This window comes from Grammomys surdaster, unplaced genomic scaffold, assembly GCF_004785775.1.
Source record: "Grammomys surdaster isolate TR1022 unplaced genomic scaffold, NIH_TR_1.0 133, whole genome shotgun sequence".
NCBI classification, from domain to species: Eukaryota; Metazoa; Chordata; class Mammalia; order Rodentia; family Muridae; genus Grammomys; species Grammomys surdaster.
The window spans coordinates 1,845,237-1,862,629 of NW_021604591.1; the positions used below are offsets into that span (position 1 = coordinate 1,845,237).

The window sequence follows — 17,393 nt, forward strand, 5'->3', positions numbered from 1 at the left end:
CAGTTTAGATTTGGGCTGGAGAGATGGCTCAGTGGTTAAGAGCACTGACTGCACTTCCAGAGGTCCTGAGTTCAAATCCCAGCAACCACATGGTGGCTCACAACCATCTGTAATGAGATCTGATGCCCTCTTCTGGTGTGTCTGAAGACAGCTACAGTGTATTCATATATAATAAATAAATAAATCTTTAAAAAAAAAACAAAAAACAAAAAACAGTTTAGATTTTTGCCATTTTCTAAGAGCTCATCTGTTCTGTTATTAATAATAGTTTTATTTTCTTTCTGTAGTCTATATACATTTGTTTTTCTTGTTGAAATCTAAATTAGAATCCTTAATAGAATTTTTTTCTACAAAAATTATGAGGTCATCTCAAAGAATATATTGATTAAAAAAAGCAAAGAAACAATTTTTTTGAAGGGCTAAGCAAGCTATTAGATACCAAATATATTCTAAAACTGCAATAGCTAAAAAAAAAACATCATTTGACTGCAAAACATTACTTAAGTGGACATAAAACCGCTAAACCATTAAACTTTGTAATTTCTTTTATCTAATGTGAACTTTTGTGTTTAACTACAGAAATATTGATGTGTTTGAAATAGAGGTGCTATACTGTTTCCAGCTGTGGGATGTTTTATGACGTATATAAACTGCAATATATTGTATATAAAATATCATTACTTACATAAAGTTTCCAATACTTTGAAATCTTAGACACATTGAGGAACAGAATACTGCCAACATTATCAAATACTTCTCTCTTCTCTGTGTTTCTTAGTTGCTTTCTCCATCTTAGATGTAACAAATCTTCTGATTTGTTGCTAATGTGAAGTTTTTCCTCACTCAGGCCTCATATTTCCCTTACAATCTTGATTATTCTTTTTCTATGCTTCTTTGTCTTGTATGTTGCAAAATTCTCCCACATATTTTTGGGTACCTCTTTGAGGATGCACCAAAGGATATAAAAAATGTAGAATATGGTTTAAGCAAAATGATACAGATTATTGCCTGAAAACTTAATTGCTGACCTTAATTTCTGATTGATACTTACCTTTGTTCTTCTTTCTCTCCTACTTTAAATTGGATCAAGTTGCAAATTCTTTCAGATTGGTCTGAATGCTTCTGAAGGAATACCTGATTGTATTTTTCCACTTTGGTATTTTGGCTGCTTGAGACTCTTAACCATTTACTCTGAGGGTGAGAGGAATGATGTCTAGCTGCCCACCTGGTAACCTCTGCTCTGAAGTACCCATTTGACCTGGGTGAAGAATGCCGAATTTAAAGAATTCTAGAAAGGAATTTAGAAATGGAAAAAGCTTTAAGTATTAATCAGCCACTTATAACACTAAGTAGTACTATAATATTACACTTTTTGTGATACTCATTATTTTGTGTTCACAGCATCTCTGTATGAGTATATATATATATATACAATGTATATATGTGCATGCACTTCCATATCTTTTTTCTTAGCAGTGTCTTTCTAGCCAGTTCTTTTCATTGTAGTATATAGAATAGTTATCAGCTAGAATTAAGATAGTTACTATTTTTCTTACCGTTGACATAGAGTAGGCTTTTATGGATTTGTTTTTGATGACGGTTTGCATGAAATCAGTTTGCTAGACACTGATCAGTATTTCTTAGAAAACTTGAAATTAAGCAGAAGAGAATTAAATAGAAATTAAAATGTATTATGTCTAGTAAAGATAAACATTGTTTCTTGAAAATTGTCTGTGTATATATGTGTGTCTCTCTGTGTGTCTTTGTGTGTGTATGTGTGTGTGACTTTGTTTCTGTCTCTGTGTCTCAGTGTTCGTTTCATATGTCTGTATGTGTCTGTGCCTCTCAGTGTGTCTGTTGTGTTTCTCTCTGTGTATCTGTCTGTGTCCCTATGTGTCTGTAGTTTCTCTGTGTTTATATCTATGTGTATATGTCTATATTCATGAGTCTTAATGTAAAGTATGTGTCTATAAGTTTGAGGTTAGAAACTTTGAGAAATGATGCAATAAACAAGGCTGAACAATAGTGTTGAATATAGTTGTATTGGAGGTTTTAATTTTGGGAGAACTCCAGAATAGGATAAAAACATCCAGTTTGTTGAAACCACACCATTTTTTTATTCGTATGAGTTTCTTCTTACTTTGAGCTGAATCCTATTTTTAGTGAGAGGCATTCATTGGAAGGAGCCTTTCTTCTGTTAGCTCTTCAAGGGTTTTGAGATAACCATTGTTTAGGTGTGGGATGAAATGTGCAGGGTCCAGGTATAGTTATGTAGGGTCTCCAAATCACTGTTCCTTTATCTATGGGCTAAAGATAACTTCATTTGTTTTTCATGTGGTATACATTTGGCTCCTATTTTTATTTTTTTTTTACATTTTTATCATGCTGCAGTGTGTCAGTGGCCTTCGTGATACACGACATCTGAATGTCATTCTCATTAGTTAATCTTGTCACCCTACCTAATCTTCTTTTATTTTAGAGTGGCCATAACAACTTCTGGCTTGTAGGCCAAATCCAGTTTGCCCCTATTGTTGTAAATAAAATTTTATTGAGACCTAGACACACCAGCACATAACATTTTATTTATGGGTACAATTCTGTCAGTGTTGGCTAGTTACTGCAGAGAATTTGTGGCCTGAAAACCTGAAAATATTTACTGTCTTACTGTAATGGAAACAGATTGCTGGCTCTAGTTTTAGGTGATGCTTTCTTGCCTCTCACTGAGCTCATAGTCTATTGGTTAATGGTGTTTTTCACATCTAATGCTCCTAGGGTCATAAGTATCTATTGCTTCTTTTCCTCAGATTTTATAAAATATTTTCTGGAAGAGGTCAGATTTTATTTTATCTTTGGAAGCAGCGGTGCAGTCTCTAATCTGTCACGAACTATATTATCCAGTTACTATGTATAATTTGAAATAAAAATTTTAAAATGTGTGTTTTCTAAAAACCAGTTTCTTGAGATGATGTTGAATCAAATAAGTGTGGAAAACATATGATGTCCCTTTCCTGATCATTTGTAGTGTTTGTTATTTTCCCCTCTTTGTGTGTATGTGTGCAGTGCATGTGTGCACATGTGTTAATAACATTAGCTAGCATTTCTTGATGCTTTAAGGGACATTGTAGGAAATGCTGGGTTGTGGTTGCAGTAAAAGTATAAGGAGTGGCAGTCACTAGTAGGACAGATCGTCTCTGTTTAAGAAGTTTACAAGTAAATATTGTCCATGTTTTGATAATGTCTGAGATGATAAAGAATTGCTATTCTAAAAATTAATTTGTTTTATGTTAGTGGAAACATCAAGAGTAGAAAATTGAAAAGGTGTGTGCTTGTCCATTTAAATTACATGTCATAGCTTATTTAAGGCTTATTCACATATTTCAACTGGTGGTAAAATTGATGGGATAATGGAAGTATTAGAAGCTGAATTAATGATCCCAAACTATTTAGTAATTCATTTTGTAGAATTAAGGTGATAACTAATAACAACTTGACTTGTGTTACAAAGTTGAAATTATACCTAACCTTTTCAGGAGTACATTGTGAAGTAAGAAATGTCTGTGTTAACATTTGTTTTCTAGATTTCACAGATGGTAAAGCTCTTTGGATTATTTTCCATTTTATTCCTTTTTTTTTGTTTTTCTTGTTTTTTTTTTTATTTTTTCTCCCTTTTCTCTCCAAAGTTAGAATGTGATCTTGAGGATATGATAGTATCTTTGGAATGTACTATCTAAACCAAACATGTCTCTTGGTCAGATTTTCTTTTCCTTTTGTAAAAGGTCCTGGAGATGCCTAGTAGAGGAGTTGGTAAGAGTTAAGTTGTAGAGAGAGCAGCTGGATCCCCATGTGCTGGAATGCAGAAAGTATCTAGAGACCTACCCCAGTCTTTTTATACTACATTTCAGTCTTTATCCAACTGTTGCCCAACTGTTTGGTTCTTATGAGTTTAAATTGTTTTCTCTCCACAGAACCAGGTGACGGACACTAATAGGAGACTGCAACACGAGGGCAAGGAAGTAAGGCCAGTTTACCTTCAACAAAGTCTTTTCTGTTTTGTGCTTTGTGCTGTTCTCTTTGGATGGCTGTTCTTCACTTTGGGGGTTACAGAATATGAGCAGTGTGTTGGAAGTACTTGGGTGCAATTGTTACTTCTTGTAATGTTTACCTGAATAAAATGAATACAGTCACTACAGGGTGCAATGAAATAAGATGCAGCCCATCTTGGTTGTGTTTAAAAAAATCATTTTTTTCCTGCTGGAAAGTTCCTCCTCCATCTTCACCTGGCTCAGACCTCCACACTTGTGGTTCTTCCATTTTCAGTCAAGGTCTCAGGTAGCCTAAGCCTGTTTTGAACTGATCCTTCTGCCTCAACTTTCCCAATGTTGTGTTTATTGGGAGTATGCTGCCATACTTGGCTAATATTACTCCTCCCTCCCTCCCTCCCTCCCTCCTTCCCTCTCCCTCCCTCTCTCTCTTTCATAGTGATTTTACTTGTTTTATGTCTGATTATATACCAAATATCTGGATTTTTTTTTGAACAAGGTATTACTTTGCAGCCTAGAACTCATGAACTTATAACAGTCTTCCCTTCTCACTCAGTCTTCAGAGTCCCGGGGTTACAGGCACGTGTACTCCACCCAGTTTATATATTACTGAATAGGATTTTTCCTGAGGACCTTGTTGGAAATTGCAGTCTTACCCTTATTCTCTGCATTCTTTTTGGTTTTTCTCATTTTGTCTTTCTCCACTGTGCTACTGTATTTTTGGTACATATCTTTTACTTATGTAGTTGTTTTTGTTTGTCTCCCTCCATTAGAATTAGCTCCACTTTATGAAAGGGTTTCTTGTTTTATTCACTGTTGCCACTCTACTGTCTTTCTAAACAATAAAGTGAGTGCTCAACAAATACTTCTTTAAAAAAAACCATAATCAATTCTGTTAATTGGCAAACTCATTATTTAAGCTTTTACAATTTGCATTTATAGTTTACATCCATTTATTTACTTAATCCAAAACCAGTACCAGTACTTCCCCTATTTTATTGATGGGGAAACAAAAGCAGATGATTTGCAATTTTATAATAATCGACAAGGCTGAGGTCAAAGACAGTCTTTTCTGACCTGCAGTACGTTCCTCTTTCATGTTATTCACCTTCATTCTCTTTATGCTTTTCACATATTTAAGGAATATAATTTTTAGGTGTGTGTGTGATGGATCCTGAAAGCAGATGAGATTGTTTTTTATTTCAAACAGCCCATATTCTACAGACATAGTTTGTTACATTTTGAGATGATTGTGGGAAGAGAGTAAATTAATCTCCAGTAAATCAGATGTTGTACAAGATTGTATCTTTTATGTGGGGAGCTTGTTTGTTAAAATGGGACCTCTTGAAGAAAAGAACTGCCTTCTCTAGGAGCCCAGTGGGCACAAGGAAATGTAAATCATGGAGTTTGGTAGGGTTTGGAGAAAATGGGCAAATTTCCTGGCTCCCCATAGCTTTTGTGCTTTAGGGTTCATTTTAAATAGCCGTTTTTAGACATATGTAGTGCGGTGAGAAAGCAGGAAGCTATCTATGTAGGAACTGTTCACTGATCGGGGAAGGCGGTTCTTAGCTTGTTTGGTAGGTCTTACTAGGAAACTGGAATTCTTGGATGAATTGAATGCAGAGTGGGAAAATGTGACTGAAAACTTTTTATTTACAGTTCTTGGCATAATTCTGTTTCCCCCTTTTGCCAAGCTGGTGATAGCAATGGAAGAGCTGAAGCAGTGCCGGCTGCAACAGAGGAACATTTCTGCCACTGTCGATAAGCTGATGCTGTGTTTGCCAGGTGAGGAACTGGGAATGCAGTGTGAGTCTCCATGTAATTCCTTTAGCTGAGTTAGTTGTCTATTTTGTTTAAATGACACCTGTGACATCTGTTTTCTCTTTCAAGTCCTAGAGATGTACAGCAAACTGAGGGACCAGATGAAAACCAAAAGGTAAGATTTTTCAATTGAGCAGACTCTATTACCAAAATTTTCTTTTACAATACTTAAAAAGGAGATTTATTTTATTATTTATTTATGTATCTGTGTGTGTACGTCTCTGTTTTTGCTACATGTGTGTGGATACCCACACAGGCCAGAAGAGGGCATTGGATACCCTGGAGCTGTAGTTTCAGGCATTTATGTGCTGTCTGATGTAGGTGCCGGGTTCTGAACTTGGACAAGTACTCTCAACAACTGTACTGTCTCTCTAGCGCCCTCCTTGTGTCAGGTTTGAAGAGTATAGGCCTGTTATTTTATTGCTTTTTTTCTCTGTTGGAGATAAAAGATTGTCAGTATGCATGGCTTGAGTTTGCTGTTTTTTTTTTTTTTTAAAAGGTCATGTGTACAATCTGAGCTTTAGTTGAGCTCTTTAGATCTTCAATGCCTGGCGCAGTTATCTGTGTATGGCTTTTAGTAATTTATTTCCCATTTGTTCTCATTGTTACTTGATCTTTCTCTGTGTATGTGCTGTCCTTTCAATCAGTTATCTAGATTTTAGGAGTCTATCTTGTCTTCACTAGTGTCTTACAATCCACACCTCTATATTTCTTTGAAACAATTGCTTCTAAGCTTACAATTATCCTCTTTAACTTATAGTGGATCTTTAAATAGTTATGGCAAATCATGTATAAGCAGAATTTTTGTAGTAGTAGTGTATTCAAATTGAAATGATTATAGATTTAATTATTACCTGTTGTATACACTAAATTATCTCACTGTACCACACATATTTAATTATTCATCAATTAAAAATTTAAAACTATACTTTTGTTTTACCATCCATTCCTTGGTGTTATTGTTGTAATTACTCTTATATCAGAATATGATGTGCCTATAGTACAGTTTCATTTTTGCTATAAACTATTACATAAAATGTTTTAAAGTAAGATTAAAAAATTCACCATTTATTTATATATTTTAAGAAATTCTGACACTTTGATTTGTTTATATAGATCCAAATTCTTTACTATCTCTTTTTGGATTAGAATGATAGCTGTGAATTCTCTCAGAAATATGGTGTTTCTGAAATAGTTTATGTAAATAATTGTTGTTTTTCCTATACCATCACATCCACCATTTTATGTGTACAGCTTAGTGTTGTCTTCAGACATTTACAAGGTTATGTCAGTTTCCTCACCACTCCCCTGCAGAGCATGTCAGTTACCTAGAAAAGAAACCTCTCCCATCAATCTTTGCCTTAGTCTGCGAAGCCACCACTTCACTTTTATCTGTATGTGACTATCTCAAATAAATGGGGCCACACAGATTGTGGCCTTTTATGTTTCACTTCTCCCTTTTACAGTGTTTCTAGGATTCAGCCATGCTTTGGTGTGAGACAGTACTTCACTCTTTTTTGTGGGGGTGCTCTTCCACTGTGTAGATAGACTACATTTTATTTTTCATCATTTGATGAACATTGGGGCTATTTTCACTTTTTAAGTATGATGACTAAAGCTATGGATACTTGTAAGTTTTTCAGTGGAAGTGTACTCATTAAGTTCTCTTGGGAATCTTCCTCTGAGTGGAATTGCTGGCTCATGCTAGAGTCTGTGCTCTGCTGTTCTGAGAAACTGGTTGACTACTTCTCAAAGCTGTTACATCTTTTATCTATCGGACACCATCTTATGATAGTCAGTGCTTATTATTATTTAAAAAGTTTAGATTTATTCATTTATTTATTTTGCTTTATAATATTTAATATTTTGCTTGCATGTGTGTTTGTATACCAAAGATATGCCTGGTGCTCATGAAGGTCAGAAGAGGGCTTTCAATCCACAGGAACTGGAGTTATTTAAAAAAAATTTTTTGGGGGATTCTGGAGAGTTGGGTAGAGTTCTGTTTCACAAATCTGAGTTCCATACCTAGAATTCATGTAAAGGGAGGAGAGACTCCCCAAAAGTGTTCTCTGACCTCCACACATGCACTGTGGTACGTACCTCTGCTACATCTACATATCTATAGTAAGAAATTAAATACAAAAAAACATTTTTTAAAAAAAGACAGGATCTCACAATGTATTTCAAATGGACTTGAACTTATTATATATATAACTGAGGATGACCTTGAATTCCTTCAGAACCTCATACCTTTTCCTCCTGTGTGCTGTGTAGCTCCAGGCTTGGATTATGTTGCTGGGAATGGAATCCAGGGGCTTTGTACAGACTAGAAAAACACCATATCCCCTGAGTTGCAGTGACCACAGCCCTCCCTTGGTTTTTGATATTTCCTCTTGTAGTTACTTTGTATTTTCCCTTTAAGTACATACACATGGATCTCATTGCCATTTTCATAAATTTCCTAGTTTGCCACTTCTTGGATCTACTTTTGAAGAATAATTTTATTTTTTTGGTTATAGGTCAAAAAGAATTTTTGACTGGATAATGGACATTATGATATGTTGATGAGTGTCTGGATTTGGGGGAACCTTTTTTTTTTTTTAAGTGTTGTGGTTTATTCTGGGAAGTAATGATTTGCAGATCTGATACCCCCAGACTCACCCCCAGTTTAAGGCTTTGCTAGGGTCAGCTGTGATAGCTTATACCTATAAGCACTCAGGAAGCTGAGGCAGGTGGATCTTTGTGAGTTTGAGGCTAGTCTTATCTCTATAGTGAGTTCCAGGCCAGCTGGGGATGCACAGTGAGACATTCTGACAACAACAACAACAACAAAGACCCCCCAAAACAACAACAACAACAACAAAGACCCCCCAAAACCCCAAAGCTCTGCCCGGCCAAGCACAGCCAGATTTACAGAATATTTACTCTGGTCTGGATGGCTCAGTGGTGCCTATGAACCTTGCCATTTGGCTGTTTAGGGTTAGGTCATTTCTCTGCCTTTTCTGACCTCCTTAGGTGTTCATCTCATTCCTCCTGGCAGTCTGTCCTCTTCTCCTCTCTTTCCCCCACGTCTCTCTTCTATTGCTTCTCTCTGTACTCAGCAAAGACTCCAGGCAAGTCCTGTGCAGGTTTCCCCTCCCTCTCTTCCTTTCTCACTACTACCTTTTTGATCTACTATTTGATGCCTTAAGTCAGCAAATCTTTGGGTTCTGTGAGACTTTTCCCTGACTGTGTCCATGGTGTAGAGATCACCTTCAGGTAGATAGCTCATCTTGTTTGTTTTCTTCTTTGGATTTCACAGTTATCTGCTTCGTGCTGTTTGATTGCTGAAAACAGTTTTTAGGTGTTAGACTTGTTTATAAAGTGTTTGCGTCATGTCTGTTTCTTGTTAAGCTTTCATAGCTGGAGGTCTGGTTATTCGTTTTTCAGCTGTAAATATTATTTATACTTTTGAGTTTTATGTTTCCTGAAGTGTCCCTATCACATATCTTTGTTAATAATCTTCTATTAGGAAAGGAACTACTATCTTTCTGTGGCAAAAGCTTATATTTCATATTTTATTGTTATGAATGAGAGGAAAATATTTATAGGTAACTGTAATTCACTTTCAGGAACCTCTTAGTAGAATTAAAAAAAAATCTTGAAAGAGTTCTTCTTAGAATAGCATTCAACTGCTTTATTAGAAACTTTTCTAGAGCAGCTGTTATCAAGCTGTGAGTTGCCACCCTTTTGGGGTCAAACAACCCTTTCACAGAGGTCATCTGAGACCATTGGAAACAGATATTTACATTATGATTCATAACAGTAGTGAAATTACAGTTACGAAGTAGCAGTGAAAATAATTTTATGGTTGGGGTGACCACAACATGAGGGTCACAGCATTAGGAAGGTTGAGAACCCCTGTCCTAGAGGGAAAGAGGAGAGTAAGCACAATGCAAAGGAAGTGGAGGCTTATTCTTATTTTTTTTAAGGACAAGGTTTTTACTATGCAGCTTTGGCTAACTTCAAACATTCTGTGATCCTACTTACTACCTTTGTCACCTGATTAAAGGTATGTGTTACCACACTTGGCCTCATTAGTTAATTTATTTTTATATTTTTTAAGATTTAATTAAATTTTTTTTGATTTTGTGTGTATGTGTGTATGTGGTATGTGTATATGTTAATGCATTTGAGTATTGGTACCACCTAGAAGAGGGTACCAGATCCCCTGGAACTGGAGTTATATGTGGTTGTGAGCTGCCTGATATAGGTGCTGGGATCCAAAGTGCTCTTTTTTGTTTGTATGTTTGAGACAGGGTTTCTCTGTGTAGCCCTGGCTGTCCTGGAACTCACTCTGTAGACCAGGCTGGCCTCGAACTCAGAAATCCGCCTGCCTCTGCCTCTCAAGTGCTGGGATTAAAGGTGTGTGCCACCACTGCCTTTGTCCAAAGTGCTCTAACAGTGATTCATCTCCAGTCCCCAGTTGTTTTGAATGACTGTTTTATTTGTATACATTACCATATGTGGTATATATACTTGTCAGTGTGGGTGTGTATACATGTTTGCAGATGTATGAGTGCTTGTGGTAGCCAAAAATTGTGTGTGTGTGTGTTTTTTTAAATCACATCACTCTCTACCTTTATTTTTTGAGACAAGATCTGCCAGTGAACTTCAGAACTTGTTTGTACCTCACAGAACTGAGGTTATAGGCATATCCACCATGCTGGGCTTTTTATGTGGATAGGGATCCAAATTCAGGTCCTTATGCCTGTGCAGTATTATTTACTGCTAAGCCATCTCTACATCCTGCATTCAGTTTTTTAAAATCTTTATTTAATGTGTATGTATTTGAATGCATATATGTGCACCCTGAAAGTAGAGTTACAGATAGTTGTGAACTACCATGTGGGTGCTGGGAACAGAACATGGGCCCTCTGCAAGAAGAGTAAGCATTCCTAACTTCTGAGCCACCTCTCCAACCCTTTGCATGCAGTTTTAATAATGTATAGGTTGACAAAAGTAATGCCAACATCCTGTATGAGATTTCCATGGATTCTGTAAATGAGATTTTTTTTTTGTGTATATGTGTTAAATATTTAATTGGCTCCCATTAGTTAGTTGTTTGTCTGTGATATCAAACACTTTAGAAATTTGAATAATCTCACTGATCTGTTATGTTTAGAACATAAGCTTGCTCGGGGGAAAAGGGACAATGGGCAATAAGGTATTGTTATTTGTTGCCAGGAATCACTGGGCTTTGTATTAAATAGCCTTGAAAAATGTGGTTCTATTTGACAGAGCAGATGTTTTCATCATGGGATGCATGTCTGCAGGCAGCATAGCTGAATTCTTCTTATTCTGTAAACAGAATTCTTAAATAGAACTAAACCCTAGGATGTATTTATCTTGGTGGTTCAATTTCTATTACACGCAGTTCTTGGTACCTAAGTTGAGTCATTGCTATTCTGCATATGCTAAATCATGTAAAATTATAGTGTTTTAGAGTCAAAAATTTTAATGAAAACAACTATTTCAGATTTATCTATATTTGTACTTTTATTTCTAAGTTAAAGGTGAACAAACTTCTGTTTTCTCTATCTATTTGGACTAAGAATTTAATTCTTACAACCTACGATGAGAAAGGACCAAAAAAAAAAAAACCAAACAAACCAAAACAACAACAAAAAAACCCCACCAAAACCCAACCAAACAAAAAAAGAAACAAACAAGTTTGTGGTCTTGGTGTTTGTCTTTTAGTGTGTTGAGGCAAGAAGAGCTGAAGTGTCTTCTGTGAAGAGACTGTGCCCAAACTAGACCTGTATATCTGTTTCATCTATGGAAGGAATGAGTTTTCCCTTTCTAGATAAATTAGGGAATTTTAAAGCCTAAAGAGGAAAATTATGAATATTTTGCTGTCTAAAGAAAAAAAAAACACTATATGATTCTTACTTTTTTGTTTGTTCATAATTATTTATTTCAACTTTTTTGTCTATGACTTGTATGTGGTACTAGATATCTATGACTTATGGATCAATTATGCATGTTTACATAGATATACTTTTTTTTGAAGACAGAGTCTGACCTGTAGCTTACTATGTAGTGTAGGCCTTGAATTTATGGTGAACCTCCTGCTTCAGCCTCTTCAGTGCAGTGATTACAGGCAAGAGCCACTGTGTCTGGCTTTACAAATACTATAATTGTATTTATAAGGTCTTTCTGGTTTTTAAATTAGTACAACATCTGGGAAACATTGCAGTATCGGGATCATTCATGAAAAGGATAAATCAAAATCCCATCTCAGCTCTTTCCTCTAAAAACCTATTTAGCACATCGTTCAGAGGTAGAGGATGCATGAACCAGACACAAAATTAAAGAGAACCAATACCATCTTTGATCTTAGGCAAAAGCCTGAGAAATGCTCATTTATTTGTTTTTTAAAAATGTTTTATATTCAATAATATTGTAAATATTTTAGTCAGCTTATTGATATTTTATTACATGGATGTATCATAATACCTATTTACCTGTATTTAATACCTGTTTTACTTTAATTAGTCTACAATTCAAGAGGCTTATATAGTTTTAACAATTAAACTTCTTTTGAAGTCATGCAGGCAGAAAAAAAAAGAACTAAAACTACTGGAGACAAACAAATGTAAGCAAACCACTTCAAAGTATAGTTGTGGGTAAGGACCTCTTTAACAAGATTTCAGAACTCAGGAAACAATTGCAAGAATTCACAAATAGGACTACCAAAAATTAAAAATAAAAACCCAAAAAACTTCTGTATAGGAAAAATAAGCAAACAGCAGAATAAAGAGATAACCATGGAATATAACAGAATCCTTGCCAACTGTACATTGGATAGGTGATTAATATCTAGATGCTATAAAGAACTAAAAAAAATAAACACCAAATAAACAAATCATCTAGTTAGTAAATAGGAAAATGAACCAGATAGACAGTTCTTCAAAAAGGAAAACAAAGTGTCTAAAAATATGTGAAAAGGATGATCAACAACTTTAGCCACAAGGAAAATGTAAACTAAACCTATACTGAGATTCTGTCCCTGGGGGCGAGTGAGATGCTCCTTGGGTAAAGGTGCCTGTCAGACAGGATTGCTGTCTCTGACCCCCACATGTGCCTGTAACTGTGCTCTCCCCACATAAGCAAAAAAAAAAAAAAAGTTTTAAAACAACAGAAACAAAATAAATAAAAAGAAATCCTATCTCTGTCTTACTCTAGTCAGAGTAGCAATTATCCAAAAAAAGTAAGGAAGGAAGGGAGGGGGAGGGAGGGTGGGAGGGAAGGAGAGAAAGAGAGAGAGAGAGAGAAAGAGAGAGAGAGAGAGAGAGACAGACAAAAAATGCTGGTGATGTGGGAAGGGATGTATATGAAGTAAAGACCCTCGTGAAGATATAGGCACTGTGAAAAACAGTTTAAAGATTCCTCAAAAAGCTAACTATATAATAGAACTATCACATCAAGCTATATCTTTCCTGGGTATATACCTGAAGGATGCCAAATCAGCACTCCACAGAGTGAACCATACCACAGCACACCACATCATGTTCATCTATGTACTTAATCGTGATAGCCCAGGTATGAAACAAACATAGGTGCCTATTGACAGATGAATGGATAAAGAAAATATGGTTAATATACACAATTCGCCCATAAAGAAAAATGAAATTAGGACATTTGTTGGAGAATGGATCATGGAGAGATCATTATGTTAGATTAAATAAGTTAGACTTAGACAAATATTGCATGCTTTCTCTCATGTACAAGCTAGCTTGAAATTTAAATATATGTATGGATAAGGTATAATGACATATGTAAGTTCCATAAACCCTCTTATTTTGTATTCTACATTAAAATGCAAGAATAAATCTAGATTCTAGAAATATTTTATATACTAATTTGTATATTTGACATTGTAATAGGAGATGACCAAAGGAGGAGGAAGGTATGAAAATAGGGAGGAGGAAAAAACAAAAGGATGATGAGGAAATTGAATGCAAGCAAGTCTTATTTTCTTTTACTTGCAGAAACTAGATTTACCTGTGCACATTAGCATCCTTCCTTGTACAAATGCCATGAAAGCCAAAGGAGTCTGAAGTGATTACTGAGAGGGAAGGAGGAAGGGGTCCTGGGGAGTAAAATTGAGCAAGATGCAATGATATATGTGAGAAAGCTTTTCTTATAAACCTGTTTTTTACACTAAGACATCAATAAAAAGAAATTCAAAATACTGATTTTAGTTACTTGAGGTTATTCTGTAGTTTATCATCCTTCTTTCACTTTTAGCCTATTGTGTCTTTCAATCTAAAGCATATTTCTTGTAGATTAAATATGATTGTGCTTTTTAAAATTCTCCTTTATGATGTTTGCTTTTTAGTTGGAATTTATAGTCCTTTCATACTTAATATAATTAGGGTTGGATTTTTCTGTTTCATAGTTTTCCCAGTCTCCTTGGTTTCTGTTCCTCCTTTCTCCTTTTTTTTGTTTTAAATATATTGGAGCATATGCTTTTATTTTTTATTGATTTTGAAAATATTAAAACATCTTTTAGATTCATTTACTTTATGTGTTTGAATGTGTTGCCTGCATGTATGTATATGCACCATGTGTGTACAGTACCTGAGGTGGCCAAGAGAGGGTGCTATATCCCCCAGAACTGGAGTTATAGATGGTTGTGAGTTGCTATGTGGTTGCTGGGACCTGAACCCCAGTACACTGCAAGAGCTTAACCACTGATCCATCTTTCCAGTCTCTTTAAACATATTCTTTGATTTGCTTTCTTGGAGTTTGCTATATGAACACTTATGTGCGTCTCAGTTTATTACAGCTTCCTTTAAAGCCTTTGCCTATTCAAATTTGATACACATTTACTGCTAGCTTTGTTTCAGGAGCTCAGTTTTCTTTCTTCTTGTTTACTGTTACATATTTATGATTTCCATATATTTTATGAGCCCATATACCATTAAATTACTATTTTAAAACATTTTTTATAAAGAAGTTAAAGACATTTAATTTCTTAAAATTAATTTTTTTTTCATTTTAGCACATATTTACTTACTTTACCACTTTATATATTTTCCATCATTTGCTCCAAATATGTCCTGTCTTAATACCAATGCTGTTTTTTTTTCACAAGACACGCTTCTCAGGGGAACTGCAGGTAAGGTAATGGAAGTACCCTGGACAAGGCTGGTAGCAGTACTTCTGTGGAACAGTTTCATTGATTTCCCTGCAATTCTGTTTTGGGTTAATTTGGATACTTTTGTCATATATATGTGCATGTGAACACAACACACACCAACACATGCACATGATTATTTCAAGTTCTCTTTACCTTCATTAGAAGTCTTCTTGGAGTATTTTATTTTGTAGAATGGTCTTTTGACATTGAGATTATTTTAAAAATTGTATATGATTAATTTTATTGGTATTTGTGATTCATGATTATTTGTTTTTTGGATGTCTTGATTTTATTTTATTAGTTTTTAAAACCTTAATTTTTAATATTTAAGAAAGTTTTATTAAAACACTACTCTGGATTTGTCTTAATGTACAATGAAGGCTAATTGAGGTTAGATTTTTTTTTTCTCAAGTAATGTATTTGTCCATGTAAGAAAGACTGAGGTGGTTGATTTCTTTTGTAGGCATTATCCTGCACTGAAGACACTGGAACATCTGGAACACACCTATCTGCCTCAAGTGAGCCACTATAGATTCTGTAAGGTGATGGTGGACAACATCCCCAAGCTTCGTGAAGAAATAAAGGATGTTTCTATGTCTGACCTCAAAGACTTTCTGGAGAGCATCCGCAAGCATTCAGACAAAATTGGAGAGACTGCCATGAAGCAAGTAGGTCCTTGGTTTGTGACAGGTTGGCCTGTTGGCTCTGCAAATATTTGATTATGCACAGATTTCTCCTTGGCAAGTGTGTTAATTACTTATCTCATGTTAGGAAGGTCCTTTCATAAATGAAAATGTTATTAACTTAACAGAGTGACAAGCTGTGTTGTTCACTCTGTGACTGTTGAGTGAACAGTGGCTGGTGGTGATGGTTTGTGTCAGAGACTTGACAGAATTCAGCTTGGCTTTGTATAGTATTTAAAGTCCAAAGTCTTTTAATGCTTCTCTTCTAGTAAACAACATGAATTGTGTTGCATGTACCTTTGGTTGATTACTGTTAGGAAGGTGGCTTGTCATGCATAAATATTTCTGATATTGATGGCTGTTAGTGACAGAAAGGTCTGTTGTGGACTGTTGGTTATGATTGCAGAAAGGGATATATGTAGAGCACATACATTCATCAAATGCATGATGAATATTTATTTTCTTTAAATATCTCCAAGTCTGTAACATCATGAGGAGTGCCTTTTGTCACTGCAACTGAAAGATAGTAATGATTTGCAGTAACATTTCCTCTTGAAATTGAAGTCACATTGATGTTACAAAGATGCTTTAGCGTATTTGATGATGTAGCCTACCATATAGATTTTTAATTATTTATGGAAAGTGTTTATGGTTTTGTAAACAAGTGTTTTCAAATATTTTTCTATTATATTTGGGGAATAAGGCAAAGCAGATCACATCTGGAAGCCTTACTTTAGGGCTCAGCTAGTATTAATAGGCGTAGTTCAGACGTCTGTTTGATACAGCAGAAGAGATCTGCCAATTATTTTTTATAAGACAGTTTTTAAAATCTCCTTTTAAATTTTATTGGTGTAATACTTTAAAATGTGACAAGTGTAGGCTGCAGCTCTTCTGGTCTCAGCTCTTGCATGCTGTGACTCCAGGTGTGTGCCACCAGTTCTTAGTGCTGGACCTGAAAGCTGACTTTCTAAAGATTGCTTTCTCCAGGCCTTGGCTGGATGAATTTATTTGCCTTTGCTAAAAGAGAGTTTTGTTATGAATATTATCACTTCGTTTACTTTGAGATTAGCTGATCTTATTCCTTAAGTATTTGAAGAAATGAATGCCCAGGGAAGGGAAGAGACTTGCTCAAATGCAAGCGTGAAGGTCAGACCCTGTAATAGAATTCAGATCAAGTTGGAATGGATATGTTAACCATGGCACTCAGTCTTTTTAAACTGTTAGCTAGTTTATTTTTATTCCACAAAGAAATACTGAAGAAATCTTTTTATGAATTCATTACTTTAAATATTAAAAATCTTCATATTGGAAATGGACTTAGTGCATGAATTGCTATCTTGTGCATGCTTGCGTGCATGCATTCGTAAGGTTGTTGTTTGCTTTGTGTTTTGAGACAAAGTCCTCACTAATATAGTCCTAGCTGTCCTGGTACTTGGTATATAGAGCAGTCTGGCCTCAAATTCAGAGATGCAAGCCTTCCTAGTGCTTGGATGAAAGGTGTGTGCCACCATGATCAGCTCTGTATGTTTTTTTTTAAATTAAAATACAAATAGTTGGTTCCTTATAGGTATCTTCTTATATGTGTTATTATCCTCTGTTCTCATCTGTGCCCTTTCCGACTGTCATTCTCTGTACTCCCTCCTTTGTCTAGCTTATTTCTGT

The 17,393-nt window shown here is 35.4% G+C and overlaps 1 protein-coding gene across 3 annotated transcripts in view; it reads left to right on the plus strand.

Moving 5' to 3' along the window:
* Exoc6b (exocyst complex component 6B) overlaps window positions 1-17,393 on the plus strand; it is a 456,985-nt gene that overhangs the window by 56,039 nt on the left and 383,553 nt on the right. For 2 of the 3 annotated variants that reach the window (XM_028762430.1, XM_028762432.1), the window contains exons 3-6: window positions 3,966-4,013; window positions 5,735-5,825; window positions 5,931-5,976; window positions 15,512-15,716. In XM_028762430.1, coding sequence (XP_028618263.1) covers window positions 3,966-4,013; window positions 5,735-5,825; window positions 5,931-5,976; window positions 15,512-15,716 — 390 coding nt within the window. The remainder of the gene's footprint in view (window positions 1-3,965; window positions 4,014-5,734; window positions 5,826-5,930; window positions 5,977-15,511; window positions 15,717-17,393) is intronic. The other variant, XM_028762431.1, reaches the window with a different exon arrangement.